This window comes from Oncorhynchus masou, chromosome 19 (assembly GCF_036934945.1).
Source record: "Oncorhynchus masou masou isolate Uvic2021 chromosome 19, UVic_Omas_1.1, whole genome shotgun sequence".
NCBI lineage: Eukaryota > Metazoa > Chordata > Actinopteri > Salmoniformes > Salmonidae > Oncorhynchus > Oncorhynchus masou.
In genome coordinates this window covers 14,556,572-14,575,306 of record NC_088230.1, presented here as the reverse complement: position 1 = coordinate 14,575,306, position 18,735 = coordinate 14,556,572, and the positions used below count along the sequence as shown (strand labels likewise).

The 18,735-nt window shown below is 40.0% G+C and overlaps 2 protein-coding genes across 5 annotated transcripts in view; one reads left to right on the top strand and one right to left on the bottom strand.

Moving 5' to 3' along the window:
- Positions 1-2,421: 2,421 nt before the first annotated feature.
- Positions 2,422-18,245, top strand: serpina10a (serpin peptidase inhibitor, clade A (alpha-1 antiproteinase, antitrypsin), member 10a). The gene is made up of 6 exons (XM_064925041.1): positions 2,422-2,554; positions 5,091-5,402; positions 5,683-5,964; positions 6,462-6,735; positions 11,418-11,565; positions 17,152-18,245. Exons 2-6 carry the CDS (start codon positions 5,114-5,116, stop codon positions 17,335-17,337), a joined length of 1,179 nt encoding a protein of 392 aa, XP_064781113.1. The 5' UTR covers positions 2,422-2,554; positions 5,091-5,113; the 3' UTR covers positions 17,338-18,245.
- Positions 17,969-18,735, bottom strand: part of ppp4r4 (protein phosphatase 4, regulatory subunit 4) — a 130,244-nt gene continuing 129,477 nt past the window's right edge. For all 4 annotated transcript variants that reach the window (XM_064925036.1, XM_064925039.1, XM_064925038.1 and 1 more), the window contains one exon: positions 17,969-18,645. In XM_064925036.1, the coding sequence (XP_064781108.1) occupies positions 18,600-18,645 (46 nt within the window). In that variant the 3' untranslated portion in view covers positions 17,969-18,599. The remainder of the gene's footprint in view (positions 18,646-18,735) is intronic.

Genomic DNA, 18,735 nt, shown 5'->3' with positions numbered 1-18,735 from the left:
ACAGGACTATTATTTAAAGAATTTGCATGAAGTTGGGTGATTAAATAAAAACAGGAAGAGATAGGACATTTTTTTGCATAGGGAGTCTTAATAGCCTTACAGAAAAAATCCCCAAAGCCAAGTCTCTCAGGGGAGTGGAAGAGAAACTGATCCTCTACAGTGTCAAATGCTTTCTAAAAATCTAAAAATAATATGAGCTATCCTCAGTTATTAGGTCTGAGTAGTCAAGTATGTCTAATACTAGTCTGACATTGTTAGAAATATGTCTGTTCCCCATGAAGCCAGACTGTGTTTCATCAATGATTGCATCCAGAACTTCTTTAATTATTTTTGCAAGTAGCAAGGCTAATGTCTTACAGTCATTATTAAGAAGACAAATTGGACGCCAGTTATCGATGAGCAGCACTTCTTTTTATATGCTTAGGTATCAGTGTTATTAACCCCTGACTCATTGTAGGAGGGAGAACATTGTTTTTAATACTCTCTAAAAAACACTTCAAATAGGAAGGGAGCTATTTGTTCAGAAAATAATTTGTAATTCCATCAACACCTGGTGATTTATTGTTCTTTAGATGTTTGATAGACTCTATAATCTCTTCAGCTTTGATGGGTTCATCACACTGTTTAGATTCTATATCACTGATAGAGTAAACATTATTTAGTGAGTTATTTAGCGATTCATTTTTGGTCATTTGTAATAACACCATCAATGTTAAATGTATGGATAGTGTTATTTTTAGAGTGAAATTTCTCAAGTCTAAAGAAATAGGATGAATTCTGTTCTCCCTCCTCAATCCATTTTTCCTAGATCTAATAAAGGCTCCTTCTGCTTTTAATCTATATATATTATCCAGTTTATTTTGCTTATATATATATATATATATATATATATATATATATATATATATATATATATATCGTAGTGATGAGCCTATAACACTTAGCTTGCTTCATACACATATTTTTTTGAATTCTGAAATGTATTCGAATAAATTACCAAACTATAAAACTATCTAGCCAGCTATGGGTAACTGTAGTTAGCTAGGTACATTCATAGCTTTAGGTTGGTTGTTTTTAAACTCAACTTCAAGATTTCCACCAAGGACGTTGCTTCTCCGATCATCACTCCCCTCGCTTGAGCAAGGGGCATTTAAGGTACACTCGGAGGTAAAACGTCATTCTATGGCTAAGGCTATGGCTTTGACTATGGATCGCAACCAATGAGCCAGATATTTCACCGGATGTATAAATGTTAAGCATCCGGTTGGCGTTTCCGTTTATTACCAAATATGTTTATGATTGGAAGCACAGTGGACGGAAGTGGGAGAAGATGGATCGAGATGGACTTTGGCCTATATTCTGCACATTTTCTCATCGACAAAACATTTGATATCCATACAGTTGTCTGTTTCCAAACTAAAATCTGTACCAAATAGAGTGGACTGCATTTTATAGACTTTACACTTTGCCAAAATTGGGGAAAAAATGATAGTCCTGCGCACTAGGATTAATTTGCTCCCCATTGGAAATGACAGGATCTGGTTTATCCTGGCGTTGTTATAAAAATATTTGATACCACTGTGAAGCAGGCAAGAATAACTATGTACTTCTGGGTCATGGATATTTGGAATCCTTCAGAATAAATGTCCCGTCCTGTTTACTTTGTAAAATAATAATTAGTGCGAAAATGATGGAAATGTGCACAATTATTTATTAATTTCATACTAGTTATCATACAAAGAATAATTAAAATGATTTCTACAAGATAATATGTTTATTTTTTTAAGCCTAATTGGTCAAAATAGTTTGTTGTCTGTGTACTCCTATCGTTTATTGCGCCATACAAAATTATCTGTAGCTTGTGTCACAGTAAAAGGGAGTCCATTCTACTCAGGAGCACTTCTAGTTTACAAATCCACAGAGTTTACACCAAGAGGAGTGTCACTGCTCATTTGGCGGCCCATAAAGAGTGACCAATCAGCTTAAATTCAATAATTTTTTCATACTGCAAATACATATTGCACCATGCACAATTATGTGTATGTTGTGTCTCCATAAAAAGAGTGTCCATTTTACTACGTCCAATATGAATGGGCTAATTAACAATGGGATTGAAAGTGTTTTCTAAAGTTGATTTTTATAATTATAATGTTTTTTATAATATTGTTATTACTGTTTTATTAATAGTATCATTATGAAGCATGTTTTATTTGTATTACTGTTGTTACCTTTAACTATCTAGTAATCATCACTTTTAATGCTGTTAAAAATATTGTCAATAGTATAATATTATTGGTGTTATAAAGGCGATTCACTTTATTCCTGTTTTCATGTTGTTAAACTGCTAACATTTCCTCATAAATTTGTACGAATTCCTACTCTTTGTATTCTTATTTGCATTACTTTTACTTTGAAGGAAAATCGCTGAGTTCATGGCCTTATTCTTGCTCGGTCTTGTTAATTCCTGTCTGCGGAACAGAGGTCTTCACAGACGTATTTTTTGTTATCTGTGACGTTATCCTGATCAATTTCCAGGCAGGCTATTAGTGCAAAAGTAAGTATTCTATCGTTCTTTCTATTTTAAAATATGAGTTGCTATTCAGTGTCGCATCATATTCGGTGAAGAAACCCCGCTCGTTACACCCATGCTATTGAAATTGCCTACGCATAATAATATTATTGCCAGGTCTCTTGCCATAACTCAAATTAATGTACATTTTAAAGCTAGATTAGGGTTCCATTTTATTTTATACAACGATATCACGGTGTTTTGATGCACTCTTGCGTAATAGCCGCCTATTTGTCTTCTTGAATGGTTTAAATGGTTGTGGAATGTGCACATAAATAGCACACCAGCTCCCAAGATCAGGGCCATAATCTGTTAAATCCCCCCCAAAATCAATTCAAAAAGGTACTTTAATAAAGGTCAACGAGCCTGATACAACCTACCAGCCCATCCTATTTATGTCTCAGTAGCTTGGTTTCCATCAATGATTTGTATATACACTAGACCGATAGGGGGCGCGGTGTTGAAGCCACCACGCCTCCATCTTGGCACTCTTTGGAAGCAATAAAAATGCATTTATTAATGTCTTCATTCGTTTTTGCCACATGTATTATATTACAGACATCTTAATGCATACTTTTAAATTATGTTATGTGTTGCTAAACATACAAAACAATATATAAAGATTTTCCTTAAAGTCTATATATTTGAGATGACTTAATGGTATATGTAATTTTGTCCTTAAAACATTTAATTGAAATAATGTAGAATTCCGTTCATTCCTATGGAGGACTTTTCCTACTGGGGAGTGCCAATATGGCTGACTAACTGGTGGCTTCAAAGCCTCAGTAGTCCTTTGTAGCTCAGTTGGTAGAGAATGGCACTTGTAAAGCCAGGGTAAGGGGTTTAATTCCCAGCACCACCCCATACATAAAATGTATACACGCATGACTGCAAGTTGCTTTTGATAAAAGCGTCTGCTAAATGGCATATATTATTATTATTATATTAATGTCCAATACATAGCATAGTATCCATCTGATTGGAGATACAATTTCATACAAATATTCTAAAATCTGCATAGAGAAAATAGTCTTGACACAACTGTGGGAAGCATTAGAGTCTGGAATGCTTTTGACATCTTGTAGAGTTCATGCGCCAACGAATTGAGGATGTTCTGAGGGAAAAAGAGTGCAACTCAATATTAGGAAGTTGTTCCTAATTTTTTGTATGGAGGTTGGAATAATACTGTCAAATTGTGAAAATGATAATGCCCTTTAAGTGTAAGAGAAATGTATTTTACTGCCTGCCTGGTGACATCAGCAGGAGGTAAATTTAGTTAATAGACGAATAAGGAAGAGTTCCAAATCTCTCTTCCAATAACAGCTAGTTTTCAGTTTTCCCTTCCCCATTCAGACCACTCTCAGACATTCCTAGCAAAATTCATAATTGAGAAAATCCTCTTTGCAAAGAAGCATTTTTTTTAGAATATATATATATATTTTACCATTTTAATTAAAAGAATCACAGTAAGGTACTTAATTGTTACCCAGAAGTGACTGGATATTCTTTAAAAAAGGTTGCATTGGACCTTGCCGGGAAGAGTGAGGTGTGCCCAACTACAGAAGTGGGAGTGTAGGCACGCTTTGGCAGTCTTCCGAACTGCTCCACTTGAGCGAGGTCCAACCTGCAGTCTTGTGCCAGTCAGTTGATTAGGGAATGCCTTGCAGGTGTGCTGATTTAGTAATCCTGCACAGGTGTGTTGGGTGAGCATAGCAGTGTCGCAGTCTTTGGCTGGCCTGGTGCTGAAGATAGTTTAGCAATGTGGAAGGCTGCACTGAGTGCCACTGTTCACTGTGCTGCAGCCAGTGCCACTGTCCATAGTGATGCACTGGGAGTCCTTCAGCTACACCCATGCCCATGTCTTTCACAGTGCCACAGACCTTTGAAGAAAATTGAAGGATTTCAGCACCCAAAGAAAATAATGCAGTTAAACAGGACAGACTTAGGTACAATGTACGCATTAAAAAAGTATCAACTGATACGCAAGTCAACTCCATTGAGATGTATGAAGTGGAGTTTACTCAGCTACTCTGGACACTGACAGTTTTTTAGATTAGTGACCTTATTTTGTGGAATATTGTTTTTATTAACAGAACACTTTAGGGCTGTAATGAATTTCGGACGACAGAATGATGCGCAACTAGGATCCCATACTATATACAGGATCCTAGTTGCGGTCCCGAAGCTACTGTAGCACTGTCTGCATTGCCCATCAAATGTATCATTTGTAATATGTAGGTACTTTACCATCCTGCCAACATATTGTAATTTTAATAGCTTATTATATATCGTACATAATTACATAAATATTAAAAAGATAGTGGAACCCAAAATCAAAATTTTCAAATATTTCTCAGCTCAATTTTAGACCATTTGTTTTGTATGAAAATGTCAGGCAACCTTTGATTTTGGAGTGTACTATACCTTTAATGCTAGACTAATTAAATGTTTATGTGTTAGTGTTGAACTTAACTTGCTGAGGACACTGCTTAAAACATGTATATTTTGTTTCCATTGTGAGCTGAGAAAAGCGGAGGAAGAACCATGACGTCCAGACTCCTCCCCCTCCTGGCGTGCATCCCACTCCTCGCCATGCCACTTTTGGCACAGGAGCCCAGCGCTGGGGAAATCCAGGACCTGAGCACCAGAAATGCTGACTTCGCCGCCCGGCTGTACCGTGCCATTGCTAGTACCACTGATGACAACGTCCTTCTGTCCCCATTCACCGTATCTCTGGGTTTAGCTGCATTGATGAGTGGCGCCGACGGCTCTACACGCGAGCAACTCCTTCAGGGCCTGAGTCTGAATGCTCTCGACCACCTAAGGATCCCAGGTATTTAGCCCTAGAGAATAGAGACACAGACCAGTAAGTGGGAGGGTGGTGGTGGGTTCAAATCCCAGGCTAGAGGAGGAAACAAACCAGTAACCGAAGAGTTCCTGGTATCAGATTATTTTGCCGTTGTGCCCTTGAGCAAGGCACTTCACCTCAAAAAAGTTACACTGCTCTGTGGCTGACCCTGTATTGTTTCCATAATTTTTCTGTTTGTTTGTGTTTGTCTGAGTTATTAAAAAAAAAAATACAAATGTACATTTTCAACTGTTTTCTATGCCAGAACTGTTCCAGAGCGTCCGGGATAGCATGGCCCAGAGTGGGTTTGTGAACCAGGGTATCGGCATCCTTCCCCGCCAGCAGTTCAAAGTGGACTCGACCTACCGAGACGTTGTGCAGACCAAGTATGGAGGAAATGTCCAAGGGCTGGACTACAGTGATGGGTCTGCCAAGGACACCATCAACCAGTTTTTCAACACCTACACCAGGGAGCAGGTGAAGGAGGTGGTCAGCGCCATCGACCCCCAGACCCAGATGATGCTAATCACTGCCATTTTCTTTCAAGGTGAGGAGTAGGCACAGGGGTTCAGTAGAACATAGTGCTTGCAACTCCAGGATAATGGGTTCGATTACCTGGAACACCCATACGCAAAAAAGTTGTTTTGGATAAAAGCGTCTGCTAAATGGCAAATGTTATTATTGTTATTATTGTTGTTATTATTATATTATACAGTATTTTACACCTGTATTTTATGACATTTTGTAAACATAACCATGCCCCCAGGCTGAAGCGCAAAAGGGCAGAAGTGTCTGGGAATGAGATTATTGTCAGCACAGTCTGTTTATAAACATATCTTTCCAGGTGACATTTACTGCCGTTGTTGCATATAACAAGGCACCTCACATCTACAAATGCTCTGTTAGCAGTGCTTTTTGTGGGTGATGCTGTGCTGCTCCCAGCCTTGTTCGTGTGTAAGTGAGGTTGGGTATTGTGACATCAACACGCATATCAGTTGTGACAGCAACATGCTGTTTGATTCCCTTTTCTGTTTCTCTCACCAGGCCAGTTTGCCCTCACCTTCAATACCAGCTTCACCCAGGACGAGCGCTTCTACGTGAACAAGTACAAAATTGCCATGGTCCCCATGATGTTCCGCTCCGACAAGTACCACCTGGCGTACGACCGCTCTCTCAAGCTGGGTGTCCTGAAGCTGCCCATGACGGGCGGCGCCGCCATGCTGGTGCTTCTGCCCGACGAGGACGTGGACTACACCTCCATCGACGAGGAGATCACGGGAGAACGCTTCCAAGGCTGGCTCAAACAACTCAAGAGGACGTAGGTTGGATTGGACTACAACAATGGAATGGGTTGCTTATATGAGGTTCATGGGTCGTTCAACCTAACAATGCATCAGATTGTGCTGAAATCGTTTCTGTAGTTAAAAATAAGATTAGCATTCCTGAAACATTATTTTGTTGAAATTTAATTTGATCTGAGAAATTAAGCTAATTGATTGCACCCAATTTTGCCATTTTCATTTCTAGGATTCAAATAATTTTCAATAAATATAGCACCTAACTTCCAATTTGGACAAAAATTCTTCCTAACTTTGGTAGAGTTCTATTGTCGTCTGGTGTTAAGTCAGCGCAATTTCCAAAGGCACGCTAGTTTGTGATTTTGACCTGATAAAGCCAGCGCTCTTCAATTTTCAAACCCTGGTGCCAGGATTGGTAATTTACCTGTCTTATACGAGCGCGCTGATGTGGGAGGGGTGGCAATATCTGAGGTGTATCCTTAAAAACGTGCTCCAAAGTACCAATTTCAGTATGCGCTGGTGGGGATGTTTAAGACCAACCGAAAGCAGCTCTTAGCGGCAACGTGGTTAGTTATGCCATGGATTTTGACTACAGAAGCTCCGCCTATCCAGCTGTGATACACAGTGCCCATATGCACATGGAACAAGAAAGATGTGCTTTTTGTGTCCGTAAACCTCGTATTTAGAAACAGAAAACACAAAAAATGTTTTTTGTTGTTATGCCCAATGCATTCCCCAAGTAGTCAAGACTATCAATATGTGAGACCGCTTTAAAATTCATCTTAATCACCAAAGCTTTAATAAAATATATAGATTGTCAGTAGCAAAACAGTGATTAGACATCCTCCTTTCTGTCTATGCAGGCTATTTAGCCAGGTCCTGTTATTATTTTGGATGTGCGTAAAAACTCCTCCATGTAGGCTGCCCAGGGTATTCGGAAAGTATTTAGACTTTCTCCACATTTTGTTGCGTTACAGCCTTATTCTAAAATGCAGGACATTGTTTTTTTGTCCTCAATCTACACACAATACCCCATAATGATTAAGCAAAACAGATTATAAAACCCCCCTGAAATATCACATTTACATAAGTATTCAGACCCTTTACTCAGTACTTTGTTGAAGCACCTTTGGCAGAGATTACAGCCTCGAGTCTACTTCGTTATGAAGCTTGGCACAGTGGTATTTGGGGAGTTTCTCCAATTCTTCACGACAGATCCTCAAGCTCTGTCAGGTTGGATGGGGAGCGTCGCTGCACAGCTATTTTTCAATCGGGTTCAAATCCGGCCACTGGCTGGGCCAGTCAAGGACATTCAGTGACTTGTTCCGAAGCCACTTCTACGTTATCTTGGCTGTGTGCTTAGGGTCATTGTCCTGTTGGAAGGTGAACCTTCACCCCAGTCGGAGGTCCTGAGCGCTCTAGAGCAGGTTTTCATCAAGGATCTCTCTGTACATTGCACTGTTCATCTTTCCCTTGATTCTGACTAGTCTCCCAGTCCCTGCCGCTGAAAAACATCCCCACAGCATGATGCTGCCACCGCAATGCTTCACCATAGGCATGGTGGCACGTTTCCTCCAGAAGTAATGCTTGGCATTCAGGCCATAGACTTTAATATTGGTTTCATAAGACCAGAGAATCTTGTATCTCATGGTCTTAAAGTCCTTTAGGTGCCTTTTGCTGTCATGTGTCTTTTATTGAAGAGTGGCTTCCGTCTGGCCACTCTACCATAAAGGCCTGATTGGTGGAGTGCAGCAGAGATGGTTGTCCTTCTGGAAGGTTCTATCATTCCCACAGAGGAACTCTGGACGTCTGTCAGAGTGACCATCAGGTTCTTGCTCACCTCCATGACCAAGGCCCTTCTCCCCACCGATTACGCAGTTAGGCCGGGTCGGCCAGCTCAAACTTATTTTATTTAAGAATGATGGAGGCCACTGTGTTCTTGGAGACTTTCAATGCTGCAGACATTTTTTGGTACCCTTCCCCAGATCTGTGCCTCAACGCAATCCTGTCTCAGAGCTCTACTGACAATTCCTTCCATCTCGTGGCTTGGTTTTTGCTCTGACATGCACTGTCAACTGTGGGACCCTATATACAGTGGGGAGAACAAGTATTTGATACACTGCCGATTTTGCAGGTTTTCCTACTTACAAAGCATGTAGAGGTCTGTCATTGTATCATAGATACACTTCAACTGTTAGAGATGGAATCTAAAACATAAATCCAGAAAATCACATTGTATGATTTTTAAGTAATTAATTTGCATTTTATTGCATGACATAAGTATTTGATCACTTACCAACCAGTAAGAATTCCGGCTCTCACAGACCTGTTCGTTTTTCTTTAAGAAGCCCTCCTGTTCTCCACTCATTACCTGTATTAACTGCACCCTGTTTGAACTCGTTACCTGTATAAAAGACACCTGTCCACACACTCAATCAAACAGACTTCAATCTCTCCACAATGGCGAAGACCAGAGAGCTGTGTAAGGACATCAGGGATAAAATTGTAGACCTGCACAAGGCTGGGATGGGATACAGGACAATGGGCAAGGAGCTTGGTGAGAAGGCAACAACTGTTGGCGCAATTATTAGAAAATGGAAGAAGTTCAAGATGATGGTCAATCACCCTCGGTCTGGGGCTCCATGCAAGATCTCACCTCGTGGGGCATCAATGATCATGAGGAAGGTGAGGGATTAGCCCAGAACTACACGGCAGGACCTGGTCAATGACCTGAAGAGAGCTGGGACCACAGCCTCAAAGAAAACCATTAGTAACACACTACGCCGTCATGGATTAAAATCCTGCAGCGTACGCAAGGTCCCCCAGCTCAAGCCAGCGCATGTCCAGGCCCGTCTGAAGTTTGCCAATGACCATCTGGATGATCCAGAGGAGGAATGGGAGAAGGTCATGTGGTCTGATGAGACAAAAATAGATATTTTTGGTCTAAACCCGCTGTGTTTGGAGGAAGAAGAAGGATGAGTACCATGCCAAGAACACCATCCCAACCGTGAAGCATGGAGGTGGAAACATCATTCTTTGGGGATGCTTTTCTGCAAAGGGGACAGGACGACTGCACCGTATTGATAGGAGGATGGATGGGGCCATGTATTGCGAGATCTTGGCCAACAACCTCCTTCCCTCAGACAGAGCATTGAAGATGGGTCGTGGCTGGGTCTTCCAGCATGATAATGACCCGAAACACACTGCCAGGGCAACTAAGGAGTGGCTCCGTAAGAAGCATCTCAAGGTCCTGGAGTGGCCTAGCCAGTCTCCAGACCTGAACCCAATAGAAAATCTTTGGAGGGAGCTGAAAGTCCGTATTTCCCAGCGACAGCCCCGAAACCTGAAGGATCTGGAGAAGGTCTGTATGGAGGAGTGGGCCAAAACCCCTGCTGCAGTGTGTACAAACCTGGTCAAGAACTTCAGGAAACGTATGATAAAATGAAAATGAATTACTTAAAAATCATACAATGTGACTTTCTGGGTTTTTGTTTTAGATTCCGTCTCTCACAGTTGAAGTGTACCTATGATAAAAATTACAGACCTCTACATGCTTTGTAAGTAGGAAAACCTGCAAAATCAGCAGTATATCAAATTCTTGTTCTCCCCACTGTAGACAGGTATGTGCCTTTACAAATCAATGTCCAATCAATTGAATTTACCACAGGTGGACTCCAATCAAGTTGTAGAAACATCTCAAGGGTGATCAATCAACAGGATGCACCTGAGCTCAATTTCGCGTCTCGTAGCAAAGGGTCTGAATTATTATGTAAATAAGGTATTTCTGTTGTTGTTTTTTTATACATTGGCAAACGTTTCGAAAAACCTATTTTCGCCTTGTCATTATGGGATATTGTGTGTAGATTAGACATTTTTATTTAATCAATTTTAGAATAAGGCTGTAACGTAACAAAATGTGGAAAAAAGCAAGCCGTAGTAGACAACCCTTACCCTACTATAACGAAAGTGGTTCAACACTAAAGCACCTGGTGTCTTTCTTATCCTGGCGATGCATTAGCTAAGTGGCCTATCCATAAAAGGTTTCTAAATGGTCTACTCATGCATACTCCATTTGGCTTGTATCCGTTACCATTTCCAGAGTGCCTCTTGTCCGGTTACCAGAGGAGTGCTCCTTCAAGCATAGGCTATTCAGATTATTTCAGTCCTATAACGCCTTATCAACGGTTGTCCTAGGCTATATTTTGCTTATTGAGAATGTGCCTCACACATACAATACAATTTACGGGAGCTTATAGTATTTTTTTTATTTGAGAAGTGCAATGCGTAAAGGCCTATACTCGTTGAAGCCAAATGGGTTTTGTTACTGTAGTTTATGCTATTTAGTAAACTGTAGTATGAATCAACAATGGACTAGGATGAGAATATTCTGTGCCGCAAGCTGAATTGGAGTTGATGAAAAAGTTAGGCAAAAATGCTAACCTCCCGTTATTGGTAATGGTGCGAGGTTAACATGCTTTGGGGGCATGAAAATACCCTCAAATAAAAGGTGTCAGTCGCCTACATATAAAACATTTGATTTCAAATCCAAAATGCTGGAGAATAGAGCCAATGGTGATAGAGCAAACGCTGGAGTATATATTATAATAATTTACTCATTTTCTTTTTTAGAACTTCAAACACTCAACCATTGGCCATACGACCCATTCCTAATGATTATGATGTCACTTCCTGTGCTTTGCAGAAGGCTGGAGGTGCAGCTGCCTAGATTTATACTGGAGCAGTCATACTCCCTGCAGAAGGTCCTGCCAGGCCTCGGGATCAGCGAGGTCTTCCAGGACAGCGCTGACTTCTCTGGCATCGGTGGGGAAACAGGCCTGAGGCTCTCTGAGGTCAGTGTGTGTGTGTGTGAGCTGGTGTTTCTCCATTAGTGTGTGTATCTGTCATTGAGTGTGCATATCTGTGTGTTGTTCATCAGTGTGTATGTGTTTCTCCCTCATGTACGTGTCTGTCAGTGTGTCTCCATAAGTGCGTCCACCACTGTGTTTGTATGTCACTTGACGGCCTCTTGCTCAAGTGTTAGACTGAGATAATGGAGGAGTGATAGATACCCACTGTGGGGTGGGTGGGGGACTAAAAATAATTTGAGATGCTTCCCACTTCCTGCGGTGTTTTGAATGTCCACCTGTGGTTACTTTACACTGCTTGGGTTAATTGTCTCTGTGAAAGGGAAGACAGGAATAGACATCTTGCTGAAGGCCTGCATTTCGTGGTGTCCTTATTGTCTAAGCAAGGTCTCTTGGTAACTTGTGACCACTGAGAATGACTTTTTGCTAACAGAAAATGAAAATCTTCATAATATTCCCAAAGCAATATGTCTCATCAGGGCCCCAAGTGAATACAAGTGAGTTGCTACAAAATCATCATAAAGTGATTAAAATAAAAATATATTATGTGATAATGTATATCAGTGCTTTCCCAAAGTTAAATTGGCAAACCGATTTCTTTGGTAACATTATTCTCAGAATGTCATGCATTCATTCACAGTAAAGACAAAGCCTTCCAGAGTAAGGCAGGTCAAGATTAGTACATTTAAAAAGGTTAGTACGTTTAAAAAGGTTAGTACATTTAAAAAAAAATGTTTAAAAAGGTTAGTACATTTCAAAAGGTTAGTGCATTCACATCCGGTAAGTGTGTGAACATCCGGTATGACACGAGGGAGAGCTCGGTTTGTTGTATTGAACATTTTGAAAGTCTAAAATGTACTTGTAAAATGTGGTTACTAGCTACCCTTTTGAATTTTAATCTTGTGATGCGGTTAGCTGTAGTTAAAGTATTTACTCCTCTAGACTTTTTCCACATTTTGTTGTGTTACAAAGTGGGGTTAAAATGGATTTAATTGTCTTTTTTTGTCAACAATCTACACAAAATAGTCTATAGTCAAAGTGAAAGTAAAAATGCCATTGATTTTTACAAACAAATAGAAACACCTTTGGCAGCAATTATTTTCTTTTTGAGTGAGTCTCACCTGGATTGTGCAATATTTGCCCATTATTATTTTTACAATCCTTCAAGTTCTATCAAGTTGGTTGTTGATCATCGCTAGACAGCCATTTAAATCTTGCCATAGATGTTCAAATAGATTTAAGTAAAAACTTTAATGAGGCCACTCAAGAACATTCAATGTCGTCTTGGTATGCAACTCTAGTGTAGATTCGGCTGTGTGTTTTAGGGTTATCCTACTGAAAGGTGAATTAGTCTCTGTGTCTGTTGGAAATCTGACTAAACCAGGTTTTCCTCTAGGATTTTGCCTGTGCTTCGCTACATTCCGTTTCTTGTCATCCTGAAAAACTCCCCAGTTCTTGCCGATGGCAAGCATACCCATAACATGATGCAGCCACCACCATGCTTTAAATTATGGAGAGTGGTACACAGTGATGTGTTGTGCTGGATTTGCCCCAAATATAACACTTTGTATTTAGGACAAAAAGTAAATTCCTTTGCCACATTTTATACAGTATTACTTTAGTGCCCTGTTGCCAACAGGATGTGTCTTTTGTGATATTTAAGTTTGTCATTAAGGTTAGTGTTTTGTAGTAACTATAATATTGTTGTCCCCATCTTCAGTTTTCTCCTATCACAACCATTAACTATTTAAAAATCACTATTGGCCTCATGGTGAAATCCCTGAGTGGTTGTCTTTTTCTCCGGCCACTCAGTTCGGAAGGAGGTCCGTATCTTTGTAGTGACTGTTGAATATCCACTTGTATTGATCATATCTTCACTAATGCTGAAGAGCTTTGCTCCAAAGCAATATCAGTTTCCATTCCCGCTGTAGTGACCATAAAATTGTGGATTTAACAAAGAAATCGAAAGTGCCAAATGTTGGGCCTAAAGTCATTTATAAGAGATAATACAAAATGTTTCCTCAGGATTTGTTTGTGGAAGACAATGTATGTTGGTTTGATGTGTATGAGGAAGTGAATCCAGATGCAGCATTGCAAGTATTTGTAAAAGTATTAATGCCAATTGTTTATAAGCATGCACCTGTTAAGTAACTCACTTTGAGAAATGTTATAGCCCCCTGGATTGATGATGAATTGCAAAATTGTATGGTTCAAAGAAATTATGCAAAAGAGGTGGCCGGGCTGCTCAGCTGATTGGTTGACATACTGTCAATTGAGAAATGTGACTAAACTTAACAAAAAGAAGAATACATTATATTACCAAACACAGATAAATGACATAAAACACAATGGAAAAAAACTTTGATATACCTTAAATAATATCATGGGTGGAAAACCCAATTCATCTTCATTGAAGTTGATGGTTCATTTATAACAAAACCTTTCGATATTGCCAGTCATTTCAATTACTATTTACAGACTCCACACTGACTGAGGAGTAGTATTAAGGATCTTCCTTCTCTCAAGCGAAACACATCTTTTTATTGCTGAATTACTGAATTACTATTTCACTAGTGAAACTCAGTAGTGAAATGACAACATTGAACCATCATACAGTATTTTTGTACAAAATATCTAATGAAAGAGAAAGATTGCTGTTTTGGTCAAGTTAGTGTGGGAGAGGTGGAAAAACTATTGTTATCAATAATGATAAGCCACCAGGTATAGACAACCTTGATGGGAAACTATTGTTATCAATAATGATAAGCCACCAGGTATAAACAACCTTTATGTGAAACTATTGTTAAGGTTCGAATTACTGTTAGGTTTAGAATTAGGTTTAGCTAGGGTTAGTTTTAGGGATAGGAGATACAGTTAGGTATAGAATTAGGTTTTGGGGTTAAGGTTAGGGTAAGGGAAAATAGGATTTTGAATGGAACTGGATTGTGTGTCCCCACAAGGTTAGTTATACAAGACTGTGTATGTGTCCAGAGGTGTGGAAGGAAGCTAAAGTAATTCCACTGCCTAAAAAATTGTAAAGCACCCTTTGCTGGCTTTAACAGCCCCCTAATCAGTTTTCTGTCTGTTCTTAGTAAAATGATGGCAAGGATTGTGTTTTGCCAAATATACAATGCTATTTTTACATCAAAACATAGCCTTCAATTCATTACAGTTTCATCTCTTAACAAAATGAATAGAAACCAATAAATACATTTACCCAATAAATGTATGTAACATGCAGATTCCCCGACCCTGACTTTGAATACAAGTGCTCGCAGACCTAAACCAACTGGAGTTGTACTTAAAGGGTGGGACCATTGAGCAAGTTGAGGAAGCTAAACTCCTAGGTATAACATTGGATGGTCAATTATCATAGTCAAGTCATACTGACAAAGTTGTTGTGAAGATTGGGAGGGGTATGTCTGTTATAAAAAGATGTTATGCATTTTTTTTACACAAACCAACTGTAGTAGTTGTTCTGGTCTTGTCCCATCTTGATTACTGTCCTGTAATATGGTCAAGTGCAGTGAAGAAAGACCTAGCAAAGCTGCAGCTGACTTAAAACAGAGCAGCACACCTTGCCCTTAACTGCAACATACAGAACTAACATCAACAGTATGCATGCCAGTCTTTCCTGGTTGAGGGTTAAACGATAGATTAACTGCTTCTCTTCTAGGAATGAGAAATATTACTGTGACAAATTCCAGATTGTCTGCATAATCAAATAATCAAGTAAAATTCAGCTCAAACATCCATACAAACCCCACAAGACATGCCACCGGGGGTCTCTTCCCAAGTCCAAAACGAATTCACTGCAACTTAGTTTTATACAGAGCCATAATTGCATGGAAAATCTTGAGTAATTACTCAAGCAAACAGTAAAATTACCTGTAAAAAAAAAACAATTAAAAAACAAACTCATGGAATGACGGGGACTATAAGGGGACACACACAAAATCACATTTTGTTTTGCATTGTTTGTACATTTGGAATGTATTAACATTCCTTATTTTGTTATGTTACAACCTTATTCTAAAATTGATTTACATTGTTTTATTCCTGATCAATTTACAAGCAATACCTCATAATGACAAAGTAAAATAAGGGATGTAGAAATTTTTGCAAATTTATAAAAAAAAAACAACGTTTACATAAGTATTCAGACCCTTTACTCAGTGCTTTGTTTAAGCACCTTTGGCAGCGATTACAGCCTCGAGTCTTCTTGGGTATGACGCTACAAGCTTGGCACACCTGTATTTGGGGAGTTTCTCTTATTCTTCTCTGCAGATGAGGATCTGTAGTACCTCAAGCTCTGTCAGGTTGGATGGGGAGCGTTGCTGCACAGCTATTTTCAGCTCTCTCCAGAGATGTTCAATCGGGTTCAAGTCCGGGCTCTGGCTGGGCCTCAAGGACATTCAAACTTGTCCCGAAGCCACTCCTGCGTTGTCTTGGCTGTGTGTTTAGGGTCATTGTCCTGTTAGAAGGTGAACCTTCGCCTCAGTCTGAGGTCCTGAACGCTCTGGAGCAGGTATTCAAGGATCTCTCTGTACTTTGCTCCGTTCATCTTTCCCTTGATCCTGACTAGTCTCCCAGTCTCTACCGCTGAAGAACATCCCCGCAGCATGATGCTTTCACCACCATGCTTCACCATAGGTATGGTACTTGGTTTCCTCCAGATGTGACGCTTGGCATTCAGGCCAAAGAGTTCAATCTGTGTTTCATCAGACCAGAGCATATTGTTCATGGTCTGAGAGTCTTTAGGTGCCTTTTGGCAAACTCCAAGAGGGCTGTCATGCGCCTTTTACTGAGGAGTGCCTTCCAACCTCATGGCTTGGTTTTTTGCTCTGACATGCACTGTCAACTGTGGGACCTTATATAGACAGGTGTGTGCTTTCGAAATCATGTCCAATCAATTGAATGTACCACAGGTGGACTCTAATCAAGTTGTATAAACATCATGGATGATCAATGGAAACAGGATGCACCTGAGCTCAATTTTGAGTCTCATAGCAAAGGGTCTGAATACTTATGTAATAAGGTATTTCTAATACATTTGCCAAAATTTCTAAAAACCTGTTTTCGCTTTGTCATTATGGAGTATTGTGTGTAGATTGACGAAAAAAATATTAAAAAAATGTCAATTTTAAAATAAGGCTGTAACGTAACAAAATGTGGAAAAAGTCAAGGGGTCCGAATACTTTCCAAATGCACTGTATATTGTTGTATTTTACATTGGTGTGACTTTCCTTGTCTATCAGTGTTTTGTTACTTGTCATGTTATGTTTTTTCTGTGGACCCAAAAGCTAATGGGGGACCCAAATAAACAAGGGAGCTGCATTTTCTAAAGGCTATCATTAGGCTTCCATCAGCCAGTTGTCTATTAGCGCTATCATGCCAACTCCTTGCCACTCTTTGTCAATGTCATGACAATGGCAATTGGCTTGACCAGGATACTGGACAGCAATGGAGTAGGCAAGAGCACAAACAGATCTGGGGCCAGTTGGCAGCATTATTCACTTTCCTGACATCTTAACCATACAATCCTTTCTTAGCTTTATTCTGTGGTTTCAGGTTGTGCACAAGGCGGCCATCACCGTGGACGAGACCAGCAGCACCGGGAATGTTCATGCCCCGAACATCTTCGCTAGTCTACCTCCTCGGCTCACCGTCAACCGGCCTTTCCTCTTCCTCATTTACCACCAGGCCACCAGCAGCATTCTCTTCATGGGCAGGGTGATCGACCCCACCAAGAAGTAACTGCAACCATAACCATTGTGTCATATAGGTGTTTGTGGTTGAGTAATAACACTAACTAATGGTCTTGTCTGCCTGTATTGTCCTCTAATAAACAAGATGCAGGGCACCATAGGAGTCTGTGTAGATAGTATTAATGCATCCATTTGGTGAACTATAGGTCATATTCAGATATAGTGACACTTGAGGTCAGATTGCAATTGGACAAAATGTCTAGTTTTCAGTATTTGCATACAAATATGCTGAGCAGTTATGTAATTGCCTTCATCTTAAGTACTACTCTCCTTCTCTGTTTTGCTCCCTCCCTTTATGAGGCTTAATTTGTCATTTTAAAGGCGCTGAACATGTTTTGCCTGCTGTACTCTAAAATTATAACATTTGCACTATGTAATCTAAAGGGACCAATTGTGTTTAAAACAGAACAAAGGACTAACAAACTCTGTGGTGTTTTCCGGGACACAGATTAAGCCTAGTCCTGGACTAAAAATTACTTTAGGAGATTCTCCATTGAACATGCTTTTTAGTCCAGGACTAGGTTTAATCTGTGTCAGAGAGAACCTGCCCCAAAAAGTCATTCACTGACTTATGCTTTATATTAGAATAACAAAGTAATTAAATTGAGCTCATTATCATGTCACATATTCAACACATGTTTATTGATTGGGTGGTGAGGGTTGGCATGGGTGGATCACTCAGGCGCTTCAGAGGCACCAGGCACAATCTCATTGGTGGGATGGAGAAATTCCGGTACCAATCACAAGTGTTGGATCATATAGTCATAAAAACTGCTTTGTTTTCTTCAATAGCCATTTGGGAAAATATAAAACATAAGAGAAGACTTTTCAAAGCATGCTATAATACAGAAAAAAATTGCCAATAAATAAAAGGTACAAATAAAATGCATACGGTTACATCTTTTGTTTGTAATTACTAATTGTTTGTGAAATGGAACGAGTTACGAGTATTTGTGGAATAAGGCAGAGATGGGTTCGATGTCAGTTCTGTTTCCCATTGGCGTAATTAAGACTCCGGACGTCTTTCCCCCGCAAGCCAATGTTGAAGTGTTCATTAGGGTTTGTTTGTCATTTGGAACCTGAAGCAGGGGGAGGACAGATGCACACTTTTGACAACTTGAGATAGATGAAGGAGGATGACCATCAGAGCTGGGGTGTAGTGGTCGTGGCCACCCGGTTCTTCACAATGCCTTGACCTCAAGGTCATCGCCGGGGACTAAGGGGTCTGTCATCGCCCCCATATAGCCAGCTTCACTCCCTCCCCGACTGCATACCGAAAGAGTTGGACTTCCTTTGTCTGGAAAACAGAACAGAATACAGGAGGTGCAGGTAAGCATTGGGTAAACAAGTTAATAAGTAGTAAACAAGGAGTGACCTATGCCAAATC